The sequence below is a fragment of the Mustela nivalis genome (assembly GCF_964662115.1).
Source record: "Mustela nivalis genome assembly, chromosome: 6".
Lineage (NCBI taxonomy): Eukaryota > Metazoa > Chordata > Mammalia > Carnivora > Mustelidae > Mustela > Mustela nivalis.
Genome location: NC_139025.1, coordinates 149,069,853 through 149,086,830, shown reverse-complemented (window position 1 = coordinate 149,086,830; position 16,978 = coordinate 149,069,853). Strand labels below are relative to the sequence as shown.

Genomic DNA, 16,978 nt, shown 5'->3' with positions numbered 1-16,978 from the left:
ACCATATATAGATTTCTGCAGAAAGAGGACTAGAACAGGAGAAAGATGCTAGAGATGGGATATAATTGAAGAGGGAAGTTGGAGATAGGATTGAGGACATCAGTTAAATGGTTAGTTTTGGAAACAAGGAAAATATGTATTTTCTCTTTTGTAGAAAGAAAGAAAAATAAATGGGCTCTGGTTAAGACAGTTGCTTTCATAATGAGTTCATGCTTTAGCGCACCTCCATTGCTCCAAACATAAAATAACGACAGAAAAACATAAACAGACCTAGCTAGCCTCTCTGCCAACTCCGCCCACCAACAAGATAAAGAACTTGGTGGACGAGAGATAGTACAGAAATAAAAGATGACAAGCAGAGCTACAGACATTCTCATGCTGGGCTTCAAGTCTGGATGCAGAAAGTAGTAGGGATGGGACTTTAGCTCTGGAGGCATCTGCAGAACTACATGTCCTCCCAGTTGTTTGGAGACTAGACTCACTGCTTGAAGTTGTGGGCTGGGGACAAACTTTCACACTGATAAAAAGAGTCTGCAAAAATTAATGTTGTATTTCCCTATCTGGGAATACAGAAAATAGGACTCTCTGAGCCTAAAGAAGTCAGGGAGATAGGAAAAGGATACAGTCTTTTAGATGATGAACTAAATTAGGTCACCCAAATAGATGAAGATTTTCTGCTGTATCCCTAATACTACCGTATAGGGGTCCCAAGCCATTGCCATAGGATTAGTTCAAAATTGATGTCAGTAAGTGCCCAAGTGGAGGCAATGGTGATAACAACAATGACATTAAACAATGAGTGGAAAAGGAAAAGGGAAAATAAAAAAAAATTTTCCTACTCAGAATGAACTACAATTGAAAAGCATTAGATACATGGGGGGAAAAAATCTAATGATAAAGATATTTGTTATCGTGACTTTTATTCAACACTATTCTGGTGACCTTAGCCAATGCAATAAGATAAGAAAAGAAATGTAAGAATTGGAAAGACGGGCTTCTGGGTGGCTCAGTGGGTTAAGCCTCTGCTTTCGGCTCAGGTCATGATCCCAGGGTCCTGGGATCGAGCCCTGAGTTGGGCTCTCTGCTTGGCAGGGAGCCTGCTTCCCCCACCACCACCTACCTCTCTGCCTACTTGTGATCTCTGTCTGTCAAAAAAAAAAAAAAAAAAGAATTGGAAAGACAGATAGATGACTGCCCTAATCATGAATGATGTGATCACCCTACAGAGAGCCTTAAAGAATTATAGAACTAACTAGAGAGTTCAGCAAAATTCTGAACACACGATCAATAAACAAAAGTCAATATAGTCTTTAAACGCCATTAGAAAATTTAACTGAAAACAAATCACATTTACAATACCAAAAATGGAATAGAACTTTAAAAATGAGGCTCTTAAGAAAAAAAGTATATACCTTATAAAAATATTCAAGATTTCATGTAAAAATACAAAACATTATTAATAATATAAAAGAAAAATAATAAATGGAGCATGTATCTTCTTCATGAATAAGAAGAACTAATATAATAAAGTTGTTGATTATCCCCCAACTCTATAAATTAAATACAATCTTAAAAATCCCAGGAAGGTGTTTGAAGGCACCTGCTTGATAAGCTTATTCTATAATTAATGTGGAAGAATGAGAGACAAAGAGTTGCTAAAGAATTTTTCTTAAAAAAGAAGATCAGGATTGAGGAGATTCATTGTAGTAGACAAAAGGACTTGATAAAGATGTAATAATTAAGACAGGAAAGACAAAGAGGCCGAAGTATAACAATATTTTTAAAAACTCAGAAAACATACATGTGTATGTATGTTGATATATAAATCTAGATAGACATATGGGTATGTGTGTGTTTTTGATATGTCATTGCAAATCAGTATGAAAGAGAAGAATGATTCTGTACAGCCACATGAGAACAAGTAAGGCTATAGTATTACCTCATACCAGTCACAAAATAAATTAGAAATCTGGGTGAACTTTAAAAGTAGAACTGTTTGTTTTAAAATAGTTTTACAGGGGTGCCTGGGTGGCTCAGTCATGGGCTGTCTGCCTTTGGCTCAGGTCATGATCCCAGGTCCTGGGATCAAGCCCTGATTGGGCTCCCTGCTCAGCAGGAAGCCTTCTTCTCCCTCTCCCACTCCCTCTGCTTGTATTCCCTCTCTCACTCTTTTTCTCTCTATCAAATAAATAATGTGTTTAAAAAAATAAAATAGAATAGTTTTACATTTACAAAGAATTGTAATGATAGTACGAAGAATTCCCTTATACCCCTCACCCAGCTTCCCCATTGTAATCATTCTATATTGCCGTGATATATTTGTTACAACTAAGAAACCAACATTAGTACATTCCTATCAACTAAGCTCACTACTTTATTTGGATTCATTGGTTTTCCCCCCAAATGCCCTTTTTCTCTTCCAGGACACCACATTACATTGTTATCGTGTTTTCTTTGCCTCCTTTGGCCTATGACAGTTTCTTAGACTTCCCGTGTCCTTGATTACCATCACAGCTTTGAGCAGCACTGGTCAGAGGCTATGCAGAATGTCTTCTGATTTAGGATTGTCCATTTGGGTCATGGAGAGACGGGTCTCATTCTCATCACATCACATCCAAAGTATGTGCTTATCACATGGCATCACTGATGATACTCACCTTGACCACCTGGCTGAGGTCGGGTTTGTTAGGATTCTCCACTGTAAAGTCACATTTCCCCTCTGCCATTCTCTTTGTAAGTTTCCTAATAAGCAAAGCACATACTAACAGTGGGGAGTGAAGCTCTACCTCCTTCAGTGAGGGGTCTCTACATCAATTATTTGCAATTCTTCCCTAGGGTCGATTGTTAAATGTAGTTCTTTTAAAGGAGAATATCGTTTGACTTTGAGGAGGGAAAATCTTCTTGAGATATAGATTATGAATATCCTAAATGGAAAGATTAATGCATGTGACCACATTAATTTAAAAACAAATCTATATGAGATGCCATATACTAAGTTAAAAGACAAACCATGGACTAGAAGAGCGAAATTTCAACCCATGTATCCAGCAAAGAATTCTCATCTAGAAAAAATGAACTCATACAAATCCAAAAGAACAGCAACAACCTATTGCATATAGATGTATACATTACATATATTTCTATGCACATATATGTACATATGTACATACATACATATGTGTATATGTACATGCCTATATATGTATACATACATATGATACAGTGAGGAAAGGATATGAACAGACAATTCACAGAGCAGGAAGCTCCAACACAGATGGGGCACAACCTCAGTAGATCAGGGAAATGTACCTTAAAAATGCAAGGAGATAACATCTGCCACACATCAAATAATATCAGATATGGGGATACAGAGCAAGAAGTTCACCCATTTAGTGATTCTAGAAATACAAGGTAGTACCATCACCTTGGGGAAACATTTAAGAACACATTGAAAGATTTATATGCACTAAATTATAAGGATATCCTCTAAAGCCATTCTTCTCAAACATTTTTTGCACACAGATTGCCTGAAGGGCTTGTTAAAATGCAGATGTTGATTCAGTGGGTTCTGAAATTTTCCATTTTCTTACCAAACTCCCAGCTGCTGCTGCTGCTGGTCTGCATGCCCACACTTTGAGTAACAAACCTCTAGGGTAAAAGTCAGCCAGTGATGGCCTATGGGCCAAGAGCCAAATGTGACTCCCATCTGTTTTTGTAAATAAAGTTTTATTGGAACACGGTCATTTGTTTATGTGTTGTCTACGGCTGCTTTCAGACTACAATGGCAGAAGTTAGTAGTAGCAACAGAGATTTGATGATTTGTATAAAGCCTAAAATATTCATTGTCTGTCCCTTCTTAGGAAATTTGCCAACTGCTGCCCTAGAGAAAGTCTTCCACATGCACATAAAGAGACTTATGTAATATTTATGGCAACTTTTTTTAATATTGACAAGATGGAAACAAATGGAACAGATAAATAATTTGCAGTATACTCACATGGTGGATTACATCAGTTAAAATTAATGAATGAGAGCTGTGGGGGTCAACAAGGATACATCTAGAAAACATCCTTTGTTTAGGCAAAACAATATTATAATTTGTTTCTCATTATATTCCATCTAGCAAAATTATTCAGAGATGCTTAGAAATAATAATCCTCTATTTCAGGGAAGTGTTCAACTCTGGTTTGGGATAAAAACAGGAACAGTATCATACGCAGACTCATTTGGATTCTCAGCTGTAGCTATGATGTATTATTTCTCTCAAAATTTGGGAAGAAGATATGAGAATATTGTAAGTTGTTAATACTGGGTGGTGGGCATATGGTTTTGCTATTCCCTAGACTTTTCAGGTATGTTCAGATACTTCAAACTTTCGAAAAGAATAAAAAGAATCAAGAATGGGAAAAATATGCTGAGTATAAAGACAGGGATTTTGAAGTTCAAGTCGTGGGTGAGGGGATGAAGATTTTTAGTACCTGAGGCCTCCTCTCCTCTCAGTGAAACAAGAGGAGATGTTCCGGTGTCACAGCCCGTCCTTTGTGTAATTAATTTTGAGAATGGTGAACATGTGACTAATTTTACTCCATGGCTTATGGAATATTTTGATTTTAAGAGGTCACTTTATGGGCATCCTAGAGTGGAAGAAATTTCCCTTTCTCTGGGACCAACATTTCACTCCTTTCAGCCAAGATTCCCTTGTTGTTGGGACAATCTTTGTGATGCCAAGGGAGGAGCCCTGGGTATATCCTCTTACATCTGATGTAAGCCTTGACATGCCCATCAGCAAAGAGTCGTAGGAGCCTTCCAGATTCCTTCGGGGACCAGTCTCTGGCCGTTGTCTGAGGATCTCAGGGTTCTGTGCCCCTTTGTGTCACCTAGGTGTGGAGGCCCTCCCTCTGTGACTTCCTGAGGGTATAACTCCATGAGCCAAATCACATTTGGGGTGCCTTCTGCCTCGGCCCCCTCTCTCAGCTGAAACCAGGCTTGGCACATGGACCAGGGCAGTCCCATTATTTATTTTATAAGTTGCATTAAGTCAACTTTATAAGAAGAGGTACTGCATACTGAGGTTGCAGAACCAGTTCCCCACTCCTAGCCAGGAAGCCTACAGGAGGGACATTTCAGTCCCAAGAACATTTTTGTATCCTTTGTGGGGATAATTGGGTCAAGTCATGGCCCATGGAATACAACGACTTTGTGAAGAGCCCTGCTAGGTAGCACTGGACAGCCTTTGGTCAGGTGCCTTATACACGTAAGCACCATGGAACACACAGCTGGCTGATGATACAGTGTCGCTTTGTCCCCCAACAGCAGTGTTGTAAATGGTCTTCAGCACGTCCCTTCATTGGGACTTTTGTTTCAAAGCGCAATACCCTCTTACCCATGCAATTCAGTTCCTGAATGATTTCTGCTCTCCGAGATAAGTTTGTCCCTTGGATATAGGTCTTAGACCCCTTCTTTATCACTGTTCATCATGACCAGAGGGACCATGGGTTTGGTCATGACAGGGGCAGTCAGCAAGGCATGCTGAGATGGCATTCCCTGGTCTCTCACACACAGCCCATAACCTCACGCTGGCTTCATGTTTATTGCCAAGTTTGAAGGTCCAATGCTGAGGCAAACCATGCAGGTGCCGGAAGTAAGTGGAGAGGTCAGATAGAGGCCAGTAGGGAGCGGTGGAGTGTACGGCAAAGTGGAGAACACATGCTTGGCTAAGCTGAGTGGCCTCCACATTGGTCTAGCTGATCTGTACTGTGCAGAAATAGCTGGCCCAGCATTGCCAGAACTTTTGGATTTTCAAGGGAAGCTACAAATACAGAAATTTTAAATGTGAAATCTCCCAAGCTTTTAAATGTTGGCAACTAAGTTAAAAATTTTAAAAAGAAATTGTGCTGAAAAAAGACACCTCCTAGAGCCACATATGGCCTCTAGGTTAGGTTTGCAACCTCAGAATAAAAGAAGAGCTATGAGAATTTTAAGCAACTTGTAAGAGAATTTTAAGCAAGCTAGGTCATGACCAGCAAGGCTAGGCATTTTAAGGTCACCCACCCGGGTCATTGCCACTATCCTTCTACTGAATCTAATGGCAGGAGAAGAAGGGACTTAGATAGGTAACAATGCAGGAGACAAAGGTACAGAACAAAGTCGTCATAGTCCTATCCCAGGGACTGCTAGGCCTCCTTGGTGACCTTCTTTCCATGACCTTGGAGAGGCCACCACACAAGAAGAAAATAAAGCTAGAGATACCTGTCTGTGAGGAAGCTTCTCTTTCTCATAATATACTCTTTCCTGAGTATAGTGTATTTTACAGAGTGACTGGAGGGGAGGGTGCTGGGGAGAAAGCTCTTCCTGGCGCCATGCTGGGTGTCCCAAGGGGGGTTCTCAGATAGTCCACACTCTTCCTATGGGAGTGACTGTGTTCTGGATAATTGCTCTTCTCTCCAAACTCATTCACATCTCTCTTTCCCTGGGTTTACTTTTCATCCTTCCTAAGCTGAACTCCCCAAAGTACCACCAAAATGAAGGAGTCAGTGTGCAGGTAGAGTTTGGGTTGCCTTACTTGGAAGGCCCCAATGCAGGCAACAGGTTACTCTAAGGGTGGGGGTGTGTGGCAGGGCCGAGAATGAAGCAGGAAAGGTGAGACCAGGCACCTGCTGGTGGTGGACGGGGGCATGGGAATGTGCCTCTCTCTGGCTAGGGAGGCTGTTAGTGAGGATAGAACACTCCAGCCCTCCACCCAGGCCTTGCAGAGGGAGCCACATATAAAGCCCAATCCCCACCACTTTTGCCTTGACTTCTGTGTCAGCCTCTTTCCCCTGGATATAGATTGAATTTGAAAATATGATTGATGGATTGGATATGGATTGATATGAAAATATGGATTTTCAACAAATGGAAGCCATGTTGCAAAGAAGTTCATGATAAGGACTTTGGGGTCAGAGTTTGGTTTAATACCAGACTCTGCCACAAAGTGAACTTGGTTGGTTGGTTGGTTGGTTTTTAAAAATACATGATTACGTCTTCATTTTGCTGTATTTAAAATGGAGTTAATAATAGCAGCCCTTTAAAGATATCGGGGGGTGCTGGATTAGCTGTCGGCTATGCCTGATACTGCCGTTACCTTACATAGGTCTTTGGGCTCCAGGGGCTCAACGATGCATCTGATGATAGGATTGTTACAGCGGGATGTTGGTTGGGGGCTGCCTTCTTCAGTCCATGCCTTCCTGCAGCATAGTTCAGAACATCCTGCCTCTTTTCACCCCTTGGGAAAAATTGGGGAGGCTGTGGATAGAATGCCCCCTGGCTGGGCTGGGGTGCAGACTGGGCTCCTCACCGTCACGTCTGTCCCATTGCCCCCTCCTGCGCTCACTTCCTGGACAAGGATCTGAATTGCCCCGTGTCTCCGGGTCCCTGCGAAGGCCCCCCCTGACCTCAGCGCCAGGACTCCTGTGCATTTCAACCCACTCTTGAGTCTAAAGTGCTCTTCTCACAGCCGACACCATATAAGTGCTAAGCACCAGTGTGATGTAGCAACTCGAAGATGACAAACGAATACATTTGAGGAGGCAATGTCGGAAAATAATCCAGTAGAGCACTGTTCAGTATCAGACCTTTTATCAGGGCCATGACCCAAACCACTCGATGGAGTTAGGTAATAAAATGATCATGTCAGATAGCGAAAGGAAGAAGCAGAGACAGAAAGGGAGGCCTTGAGAACCCCAAGCCGCATGAGGAGTGCAGAGGCAGAAGAGGCTGGGGAGCTCTTGCTGGTAGATGCTGGAAAGCTGGGGGCTCTGGGTTCCTGAGGCCAGCGCGTGGCAGTAGGGACGGGTGAGACTCCAGAGACAGGTGGATGGTTGGGATCTGCGAGCTGTCAGGAAAATGGACAGGTTTGAAGCTCTTGCCCCGTTTTGTGTTGCACGGCCTTTGGAGCTGGCCCTCCTCTGCTGCAGTGACTCTTGAAGGCCTTGCTTTTGAAGAGTTAACCTGCTTTTGGCCCAGCGGGATCGGTTCCAGTACTTTCCTCTGGTACTGTGGGTGCTCAGGGCCCCTTCCCCCACTGCCTGCCTTCCCAGCTCCCCACCCCTCCCAAAGCGATCTCCGAGTCTCTGGCTCGCTGCTCAGGAAACGATACCTAGACGGTCCCCGAAGACCACAGTCTATTCCGAGTCACGGAGGACCTACAGCAAGCTCTGTGCTGCCTGGCTTTGGGGAGAGCTGTCACCAGATGGAGGAAAAGGTTCAACATGGAGGTCCGGGGGCACAGTGGGGTGGGCCAGGCCTTCTCTGGAGGTGGGTTGGTCCCTCCTCAGCCTTCCCTCCACCCACCTGGGCCTTCCCTGGTCAGTGTCCCTGGTGGTCCTGGTCTCTGCTGCCCTCCCCCAAGTGGACGCCGGTTCCTTCCTGCTCCAGGGTTGTTCTGAGCACGAGGGGGAGGAATGGAGGACCTTGGAGCGGTGCCTCCTATGCTATCAGGATTCAGCACTTAGAATCTTGGAAAGTCTCCACCTGGGAAAGAGTTCCAGAGAAAACAAACTTCAGATCCCGGCTAATATGGGAAAAGGCTCATGTTCACGGAGGCAGCTTCAGGGACCTTGGCAGAGGCTTAGGCGGGCTTGGCCCCTGCCTTTAATGGATCCGACATGGACCCTTCCATGGCCCATGATACTGTGAGGCCTCCAAAGGAGATTTCACCATCAGGCTAGAACGTGCTGTCTTTCAGAGGAGCTGTAGGCCCTGGGTCTAGTGATCCAACAACGTCTGTTGTTCCAACTGTTTATGCCCTAATTAAGGCCAGAAAGATTTTAAGGCACCAAACTCATCAACCCCCGCCCCGTCTCCTCCTCACTGGCCCTTATCACACTGTTTTCCTCTTGGAGATGAGTTGAATTTTTTTATGGGAGAGAGAAGGGGCCAGAAAGAGGGTCTTGGGACCGGCAGGGTCATCACCCAAGTGACAAGAATCATCCTTCTGGTCCTGAGAATGGCGTCCAGAATAGCAGCGTTGGGCACACGTTCAGGGTGCTCCGGGCCAAGAAGGGGGTTGGGGGCAAGCATGTCAGGGAAAGGGTTGGACAGAGTTCACGGTGATGGCAGATCTTCCCTGACTCCCCAGTTACAGTTTTTGAAGGCTACTGTGTGATGCTCAGAGGACAGTGTTATCTAGATCGTACGCATAAAATAAAGCAAGTGCCCCTACAGGTAGAGTAGTGTGGGCTATAGGAGCAGGGACACCTGGGCTTCCGTTTCGGGCACTGTGCCCACGAAAACTACTTCCCCGTGTTTTTGCACCTGGGGCTCAATACTGACCATTAATTCCCCCCCATGTCTGCCTCTTCTGCCAGGGGTCTTTTCAAACATAGACAATCATGGGATATTAAACTTGAAGGACAATAGAGATCATCTAGTCTCATCAACTCACTATATATATGAGGAACCTGAGGTCCAGAGTGGGGAAGTGTCTTACCCAAGGTCACATGGTGAGTTACCTCCTTTGACGTTTTTGTATGCAGGACAGCCCATCTCCCGACCAATTTTGATTCTTAAGGTTTTTAAGACCTCATGGAGCCTCCATATGTCCCCAAGCACTGGGGGATGACTAGATGCCCCCCTGTGATTGCTTCTAAAGCCCCTTAGGTCAGGGAAGCTATGTCATAGGGCCAAGGTGAGGGGTGTGGGAGAAGCAAGAGAGGGACCGTGGCCCAGATGGGAACAGTGGCGTCACGCACCTCCTGGGCAGGCTGCCCAGACCAGCGGCCTGCCTTCCCTCCACCACAGACCCAAGGCAGCCCTCATCCCGGGGTTAGCACTGCTTCTCATCCTGAAGCCGAAACCTCTCTCTAAATGTGATGTCAGAGACCAGGAAGCTTCCCTGTCCTCACAGACCTCACCCCGCTCCCTGCAGATGGAGGCCTCCCGATGCCCACGTGACTCAGCTGTGTCTTGATCTGGGAAGGAGGAGGGGAGAGTCTCAGTGCAACCAGCTAGGTCCCTTCCCATCATGTCGCCAACATCCAGCTGCCCACGTGCCCTTCAGATGCCTGCACATAGCTCTCCTGAAGGGATAGGCTTGCTCCCGTCTTGTCTGCACGCACGCGTGCACACGCAAACACACACACACACACACACATACACGCTGCACAGACATTATTTTACAGACATTTTTAAAATCCGGGGGTGAGACACCTCCGTCTGGAGATTCGATCAGGAACACCCGCATCTCTGGACACGTTGGCATCCCAGTTCAGTCCACGGTAGTATGGCTGGACGGAAGCCGGGCTGCCACGCACGTGGCTACCAATTTATTGCTCCAGACCATTTCCGTCCCTTGTTAGACTTGGCATTAGGATACAGCCAGAAGGGCAGCTGTGATTTCCTAAACTGTCCACTGAGCTGGTGAATGGAACCAAAAGCCAACAAGAGAGAGCTGGCAGGCTTGGAAAAATAGCGCTCCGGCCCCCGGGGTGTGGTCAGGGTAGCCTGTAGGATTCTGGCTCCCGGGATTCGAAGTGGCCCTCTCCACTCTCCCTTAACAACGCAGGTTCCGAGAATGCACCCCTCTCACCCTCTGCCCCGCCAGTGACCGCAGGGGTCATGCCCCTTCCCCATCTGCCTATCCGCTCGTCAGGGGCTCCCCCCAGCTAGATGAGGCCATTCCCGCTCTCCTGTGACAAGCCGCGGCCAAGCCCCCGAATAGTTTGCTCACTTCCTTTCCCCGGTTCAGTGGCGGCTGCAGCAAAATGGTGTTTCCAGTGTCTCTGCCCGTGCTTGGTTTTAAGTGAACCCCCCCCCCCCCGCCCCGGCCTTCCCTTCAGCCCACAATTCATTTGGCTGTTTCCGATATAGATCTGTACCCCAATCTCCCGCCCTCCTCCCTGCCCCCCTCCCTTCAAGCTCCCTCTCTGTCTCCCCCTCCTAGTTTTGATCTTCTTTGGGGGAGGGGATTTTGGTTTTTGCTTTATTTTGCTTTTTTCTGTTTTTCTGTTTTTTTGTTTTTGTTTTTTATAGGTTTCAGAGAAATTATGTTGAATCCAATAAGCCTTCCCGGACATTCCAAGCCTCTTAACCATGGCCTCTATGTTGAGGATGTCAGTGTTTATTTCAGCAAAGGACGTCATGGCTTTTAAAAACTCCTTTTAAGCCTCCCTGTTTTGATGTCACCTGGGTGGGCCAGGCCCTCTGAGAGGTGGGAAGCTCTAGGCGCTGTTCTCTTTGGATCCGGGGAACTAAGTAGAAACTGCATGAGCCACCGGTGCCCCTGCGTCCCTTTCAAGCCACCAAGACAGGGGTCGTCCCCCGTCCGCCACTGGCAGGGCTGCCCTGTCCCTCAGTCATCACTGTGCTCCTTTCTCCCCTGGCCTCCGAGGCAGCTCCTGCCGCCATCCTTAGAGCCAATAAAGAGAGTTAAAAACCTGTGCACCAAGAACCATCTTTAAAAAAAAAAAAAAAAAAAACCACACACACACACTAGCCATTCTCTTGCTTTACCAAAACCACCCAACCACCACGAGAAAGCCTGACGAACTCCAGCTGTGCTCCGGCCTCACTCGCCCTGCTTGGAAGCGTGGGGTCTCCCCGGCTCCCCTGGGATCCCAGGCCGTCCTCTTAGTGACCTCGTCGCCCTGCAGCCTCCTGTGGGGAAGAGCGGCTAAGCGGAGGCAGAGACCACGCGGTGAGAGAGGGGGAGCCAGGCCCGAGTGCTGGCACCAGATTAGGTCTCAGAGGAAAGAATGGAAACCAATCATTTTCTATATATATATAAACATATATATACACACAAAAAATTTTTTTTGGTGGAAAAAAACCATACTTTTGGGGGACACATTTCCCCCCTCCCTTCCTCTTCTCTCTGGAATGGCTCACAGTGAGTGTGATATTAGAAAACTCCTTGGCCCCTAGATCTGCAGTCCCAACAAGCTTGGCCTTGGCCGTGAACGGGCCATCCTCCTAGGACCACAAGGGATTGAGGGAGTCAGGGGCCAAGGCCCTTCCGGCTAGTCCCTGATGCCAGGATTGGCTCTCTAACCCCCCCCCCTCCCCACTTTCACTTACTCTTGACTCTGAGAACTTTCGGAACCCAGTGGAATCGCCATTTCAAGGCCAAGATGAACTGAAGGGGAAGAGAAGGAAAAACGGGCCTCCTCCAGCCCCTGTCATGGCCCCCGTGGAAGTGCTATCCTGTTCTCTGGTCAATATATGTGTTCATTTTGCTTGCTTTGACTCATGCCTTACTCCATGGCCACCCTCTCCCAAAGAGGGGGTTTGCTTCTCCCATTTCCAGCTCGATCACTGAGGAGAGGGACGGGGACGCCTCTTCCCCGCTCCGGTAGGAAGGGCACAGCTGTAGGGCCCGAGCCACGCCCCGGTTTGCTGCCATGTCGGCCGAGGGGATGCTGGGCTTGGCCCAGCTGCTCCCACCTGGGGTGCCTCCGTGGTGAGAAGTCAGCACAGGCCGTCCCTTGATGGTGGAGAGCATGAAGCAGCGGGGGTCTCCCACGGGAGCTCTTAGGACACGACGGTGGTGGTTTTTAACCCACTTAAGTTTTGGGGTGGCGACGCACAGCGAAAGACAGTAGATTCTCTCTGGCTTTGGCACATTTCCATGGGAACCAAGCTCCCCACTGAAGCTCCTCCTTCCTGGGTCCTTGGGGATGGTGGTTCTTTGTGCCCAGGTTCTTGGCCCGTATCGGGGGTGGCTCCCAGACACCGTAGTGTCCAGAGCAGCGTGTGGGGATTCAGGTTTCTCCAGGGCCTCGAGGTGTGTGTGTATGTAGCCCCTGCCAGCTTCCCGCCGTCCTGCCCGCCCCCCCACTGCTTCGTGTCAGCCTGGTCCCCATCGTGTCCTGCTGACCCTTTGGGCCAGGGCCTCCCCCGGAGTGTGGCTTTAAAGGAGTAAGCTTGAGGATGATGTTTTTTTAATTATTGTAAATCATTACCTCATTTCCAGCCTGCCAGGCTCCATCCATCCCAACATCTTTGAATCTGCCATTTTCTCACCTTGTGCTATGACAATGGGGCGTTGTATTTCCACAGAGACTTATAGGAGTGTTCAGTGTATAGTTTCTTAATAAACACTTTATTTTCTAATGAAATGACTGCATCAGACCTCTTATTTGGCAACTTTGTAAAGAATATTAAAGATACAGAAATTCCCACATTTCTGCCCCCCCCACCCCCACTTCTCATTTTACCGATACTCTTCTCAAAGAAGTTTCTTAGCTCAGTCCTTGTTTCCCGAAGTGTTGGCAATCTGTTGCATGGGTTGCTCCCACTGAGACTCCTCCCAGTAGGTCAAGTCCACCTAGTGAAGCCTTTCCTCATTTTATTGAGGAAGAATCAGAGGCACAGAGAGGTTGAAGGGTTCACCCAGGGTCACACAGCACAAGAGGTGGATGCAAGATTCCAGCCTGACTCCTCCAGGCGCTGCTCAGGCCACTGAGACCCTCGACTCCTTGGTGGCTGGGGGACGGTTCTGTTGTCTGGGCGGCTGAGGCTTACCACGGTGCTTTCTTCCGAGCCGATCTGTAAGAGGTTTGCGAATAGACCCAAGAGATCCTTGCACCAGCAGGTCACTTGGGTTCTCCCCCGGATGGAGCAGTTTTATAACTTCCCTGGATCTTGAGGGCGTGACCTTGCCCAGAGGAGGACGGGGCGCTGGGCTTGTAGGCCAGTCTGCTGATCCCTCAGGGACACCCCATGCACCCAGCCGCACACCCACAATCTCAGCCAGGCCAGACTGTCCACCAGGTCTCACGGGGGCTACCCGGAGCAGGAGGCAGAGGTGGGGTCCTCCTGAGAGCAGCCCGTGTAAGTGAGCCGGGCTCGGCTGTCTGCCCTGGGCCCCTGGCCCTGACCCAGCAGGAGTGGCAGCCATGCCTGTAACTTACAAGATCTTCCTTTGGAGACAAGGGGACTCTGTGCGCAAGGTGTCCAGAGCGGGAGTGGAGGACAGGGGCCAAGAACGATTGGCAGGATTGGAACTTTCGCCAGGCCTCAGCAGGCTTTGTGGGAGCTTGTTGGCTCAGCAGGGTTGCCTTGGGGGCTGCTTTTTCTCCTGACCCTCCTTGACTTAACCTATTTAAATTGAGTTCTAGCTGGGCCTCCCCTCCCCCCTGCCGCGCCCCCAACCTCACTCCAAATGGAAGTTCCTCTTCTCTAGAGTGGCCTGGGTAGGGCCTTGCCCCAGTTCTGCACTTTGCTGTTCTGTGTGGTTCCAGGGCTGGACCTGGAGTGCCCCAAGGGATGGGAGGATCTTTGGGACCATGGGAAGAGCTTTCATTTTTAGTAAGAGATTTGAGCGTTGCTTTGTTCAAATGCATGGAGCCTCTGGTGCAGGGGAGAAGAGGGGATGGACAGAAATGGCCCCTGAAGAGAGGGGAGGGACAGCACCCAGCTCGGGGGAGGGGCACGTACCAGCCCTGGGAAGGGAACGCTGTTTCAACGCAGGAGGAGGCAAGAAGCAAGCTGGGGGGTTAGAGGTTTGGGGGCAAGAAAGGGGAGGAGGGTTTTCTGGTGGTTTCTGTTATGCCTGTGAAGTGCCAGGCCAGGCCTCATGCTGTGAGTGACGTCTGAGGAGAGCTGAGGAGGCCTGTGGTGCCCAGTGGAGAAGAGGGGGCCTGGTGGCCGAGACGGGGCCTGGTGGCCGGTGGTGCACGGAGCGTTGTCAGGCAGAGCGAGGACCAGCCGAGAAGGGAGAGCGGGGTTCAGTGTCCAGGACCCCGTTTTCCCTGCTGGGCTCTGAAATCCCAGGCACTTACCCCAACATTAGAGCCTCTGGGGTCATTAGAGCAGGCATGGGGCCGACCCCGAGTGTAGAACTCGGCCCAGAAGGGCGCTGGCTTGGCCTGGCTTCGTGCAGGGAGGCTCAGGGAGCAGCAAGACCTTCTGGGTTTGGCATCTCACCTAGAGGATTTCACAGGGCTTTTCTTGGGCTCCAGTGGGCAGTGTGGTCCTGCCGTCCAGATCTGCGGCTGACGCAGGCTGTGAGTGCAGGGTGCTCGCCTGGTGCTTCTCTGGGTCTAAATTCTCGAGGGGGCGACTGAGGAACACTGGTTTTGAATCCTATTCTCGGGAGCCTGGAGAGCGGGAAGCCTGTTCTGTGCTTAGAGACAGTAGTGAAAACAGGAGTAGGGCCTCCCGGGGGCGTGCTCTTGAGAGAACTACTGGAGTCTTTCGTGAGGGTTACATGGCCAGATCCTGGAACTGGTTACTGAGCGCCGAAGAGTGGGGCCTACCCGTGGAACGCATTATTAGGTCACTGAGGCAGAGCGGCTTGGACCTCAGGCACGTCTGACCCAGGAGGAGGCTGAGACCCAGAGAGGTCAGGAAAGAACCCCGGTTGTCCCAGCTGGGGACACATGAGGTCTCCCCAACTGCCCTGAGGTCTTCCGCTTCTCGAAGCCTGCAGTCCTGGGACCAGCACAGCCGTGGTCTTCCCCCAGCCCTCCTGAGCTGAACTCGTATTTTGGGATTCTCGCCCCGTCCCATCTAGCCCGGATGGGGAGATGCCTTCCTGAACCTCCCTCGGGAAGCACCCAAACAGGGTGATTTTTAAAGACTCGCCGGAAAAGAATGTCTGCAGTGTTTGCGTTCCTCGCCCAAGCTAGCGTTCCGTGACCCCGCACACCAGAGGGGGTGGTGGGTCTTCGGCCCAAGATTAATCACGTAGCTTGCAGGCGGCGAGATGGCCAAGCAGACGATGGTGGTGTCTTTGGTCTCGGGGAGGCCTTGCCAGGTGACACGCCTGATCCTCGAGGGGTGGGCGAGGCTGCCCGGCTCCTGGCAAGTGGGAGCAGCTTCAGGCAGAAGGGTCGGGGGAGGAAGGCAGCCCCTTGCCTGACTCCCCCGCCCCCATTCGAAGTTTCTAGTCCCGTCGGGAAGCCCTCCTGGGGTGTTGAAGCTCAGCCACGCGCTTCTCACCCAAGAAGAGAGCAGAGGCCAAGCATGTTCCCTGTGGACGCCAAGAAGCAGGCTCCGGCCTGCCCTGGCTCTTCCCTCCGGTGCGGGACTCCCTCCTGCAGCAGAGCTTCCAGAAGCCGCGTCCTCACCGTCACCTCCCAGCGCAGGTGTGACCTCCGCACAGGAGTGACGGGCCCGGGATGCCTGGGTCAGCTGGGCCGGCTCCTGCAGGTCAGGCCCGGGCACGAACGGACACGGCAGCGAGGGGCAGGAGAAGGTTCGAGGCCGCAGAGGCAGGGGCAGGCGCGGGCAGATCGGGACAGGAGGCCTTTGTTGCTGTGTTGCTTTCTGAGCTACACCAGACAGGATTAGGCAGAGGGCCTTTGTATTTCTGTGTTCAGGGACTCTGAGCTCTGGCTCGACTCATGTGTTGCTGCCAGAGCAGTTCTAGAAAGGAGAGAGAAATGAGGTAAAGTGGCGGGAGGTGCTGCTGGCCGCTCTGGGGCTCCCCTGGGAAGGGCAGGAACGGGGTGGGGGGAATCTCCTGAGTGTGACAGTGGGGGAGGTGACGGGGCCATGGGAAGCAGGGGAAGGACAGAGCCTGGTTTGCAGCCAGATTGTCTGGGAGGCCTGGCCCCCCTACCACGCACCCCACCCCGCTCTCCCATGCCCTCCCCTTCCCCATCTTCAGTGGGGCTGGTGTGGACAAAGCTGCCGCAGGCACCAGTGGCCTGAGTGGCTTTCGCTCTGCACTTTGCCGTTAGAAATCCTGTGTGCACCCCCGCACTTCCCTCTCCCCAAAAAACCTCAGCCTGGAGTTGACGTATCTCTCTCAGAGCTCAGTAGGACTCCCTATGCAGCCCTGCTTGAACCTGAAGGTACTTGAAGGAGATGTGCTGGTGAGAGATAAGGTCCCTTGCCTACTTTTTGGTGGTGGTGGTGGGGGGAGTCCAAAAATGCCATCAGGATTCTGAAATCCATTTGGGCAGGACTTCGATCCCAGTTCCTCCTCTCGGTGGGTGACATTTCCATGACGTGTCTGACCCCAGGGTCCCCTTGGAGTTAATTCTCCCCTGCT

The 16,978-nt window shown here is 49.7% G+C and overlaps 1 protein-coding gene across 11 annotated transcripts in view; it reads left to right on the top strand.

Annotated features, from left to right (window-relative positions):
* The window catches only part of NTRK3 (neurotrophic receptor tyrosine kinase 3), a 381,734-nt gene that overhangs the window by 260,488 nt on the left and 104,268 nt on the right, over positions 1 to 16,978 (top strand). For 2 of the 11 annotated variants that reach the window (XM_082736050.1, XM_082736041.1), the window contains 2 exons: positions 9,348 to 9,482; positions 11,011 to 11,469. The exons of 8 other annotated variants lie outside the window; for them this stretch is intronic. In XM_082736050.1, the coding sequence (XP_082592176.1) occupies positions 9,348 to 9,482; positions 11,011 to 11,129 (254 nt within the window). In that variant the 3' untranslated portion in view covers positions 11,130 to 11,469. Of the gene's footprint in view, positions 1 to 9,347; positions 9,483 to 11,010; positions 11,470 to 16,978 lie in introns of those variants that run through there. One more of the 11 variants, XM_082736042.1, reaches the window with a different exon arrangement.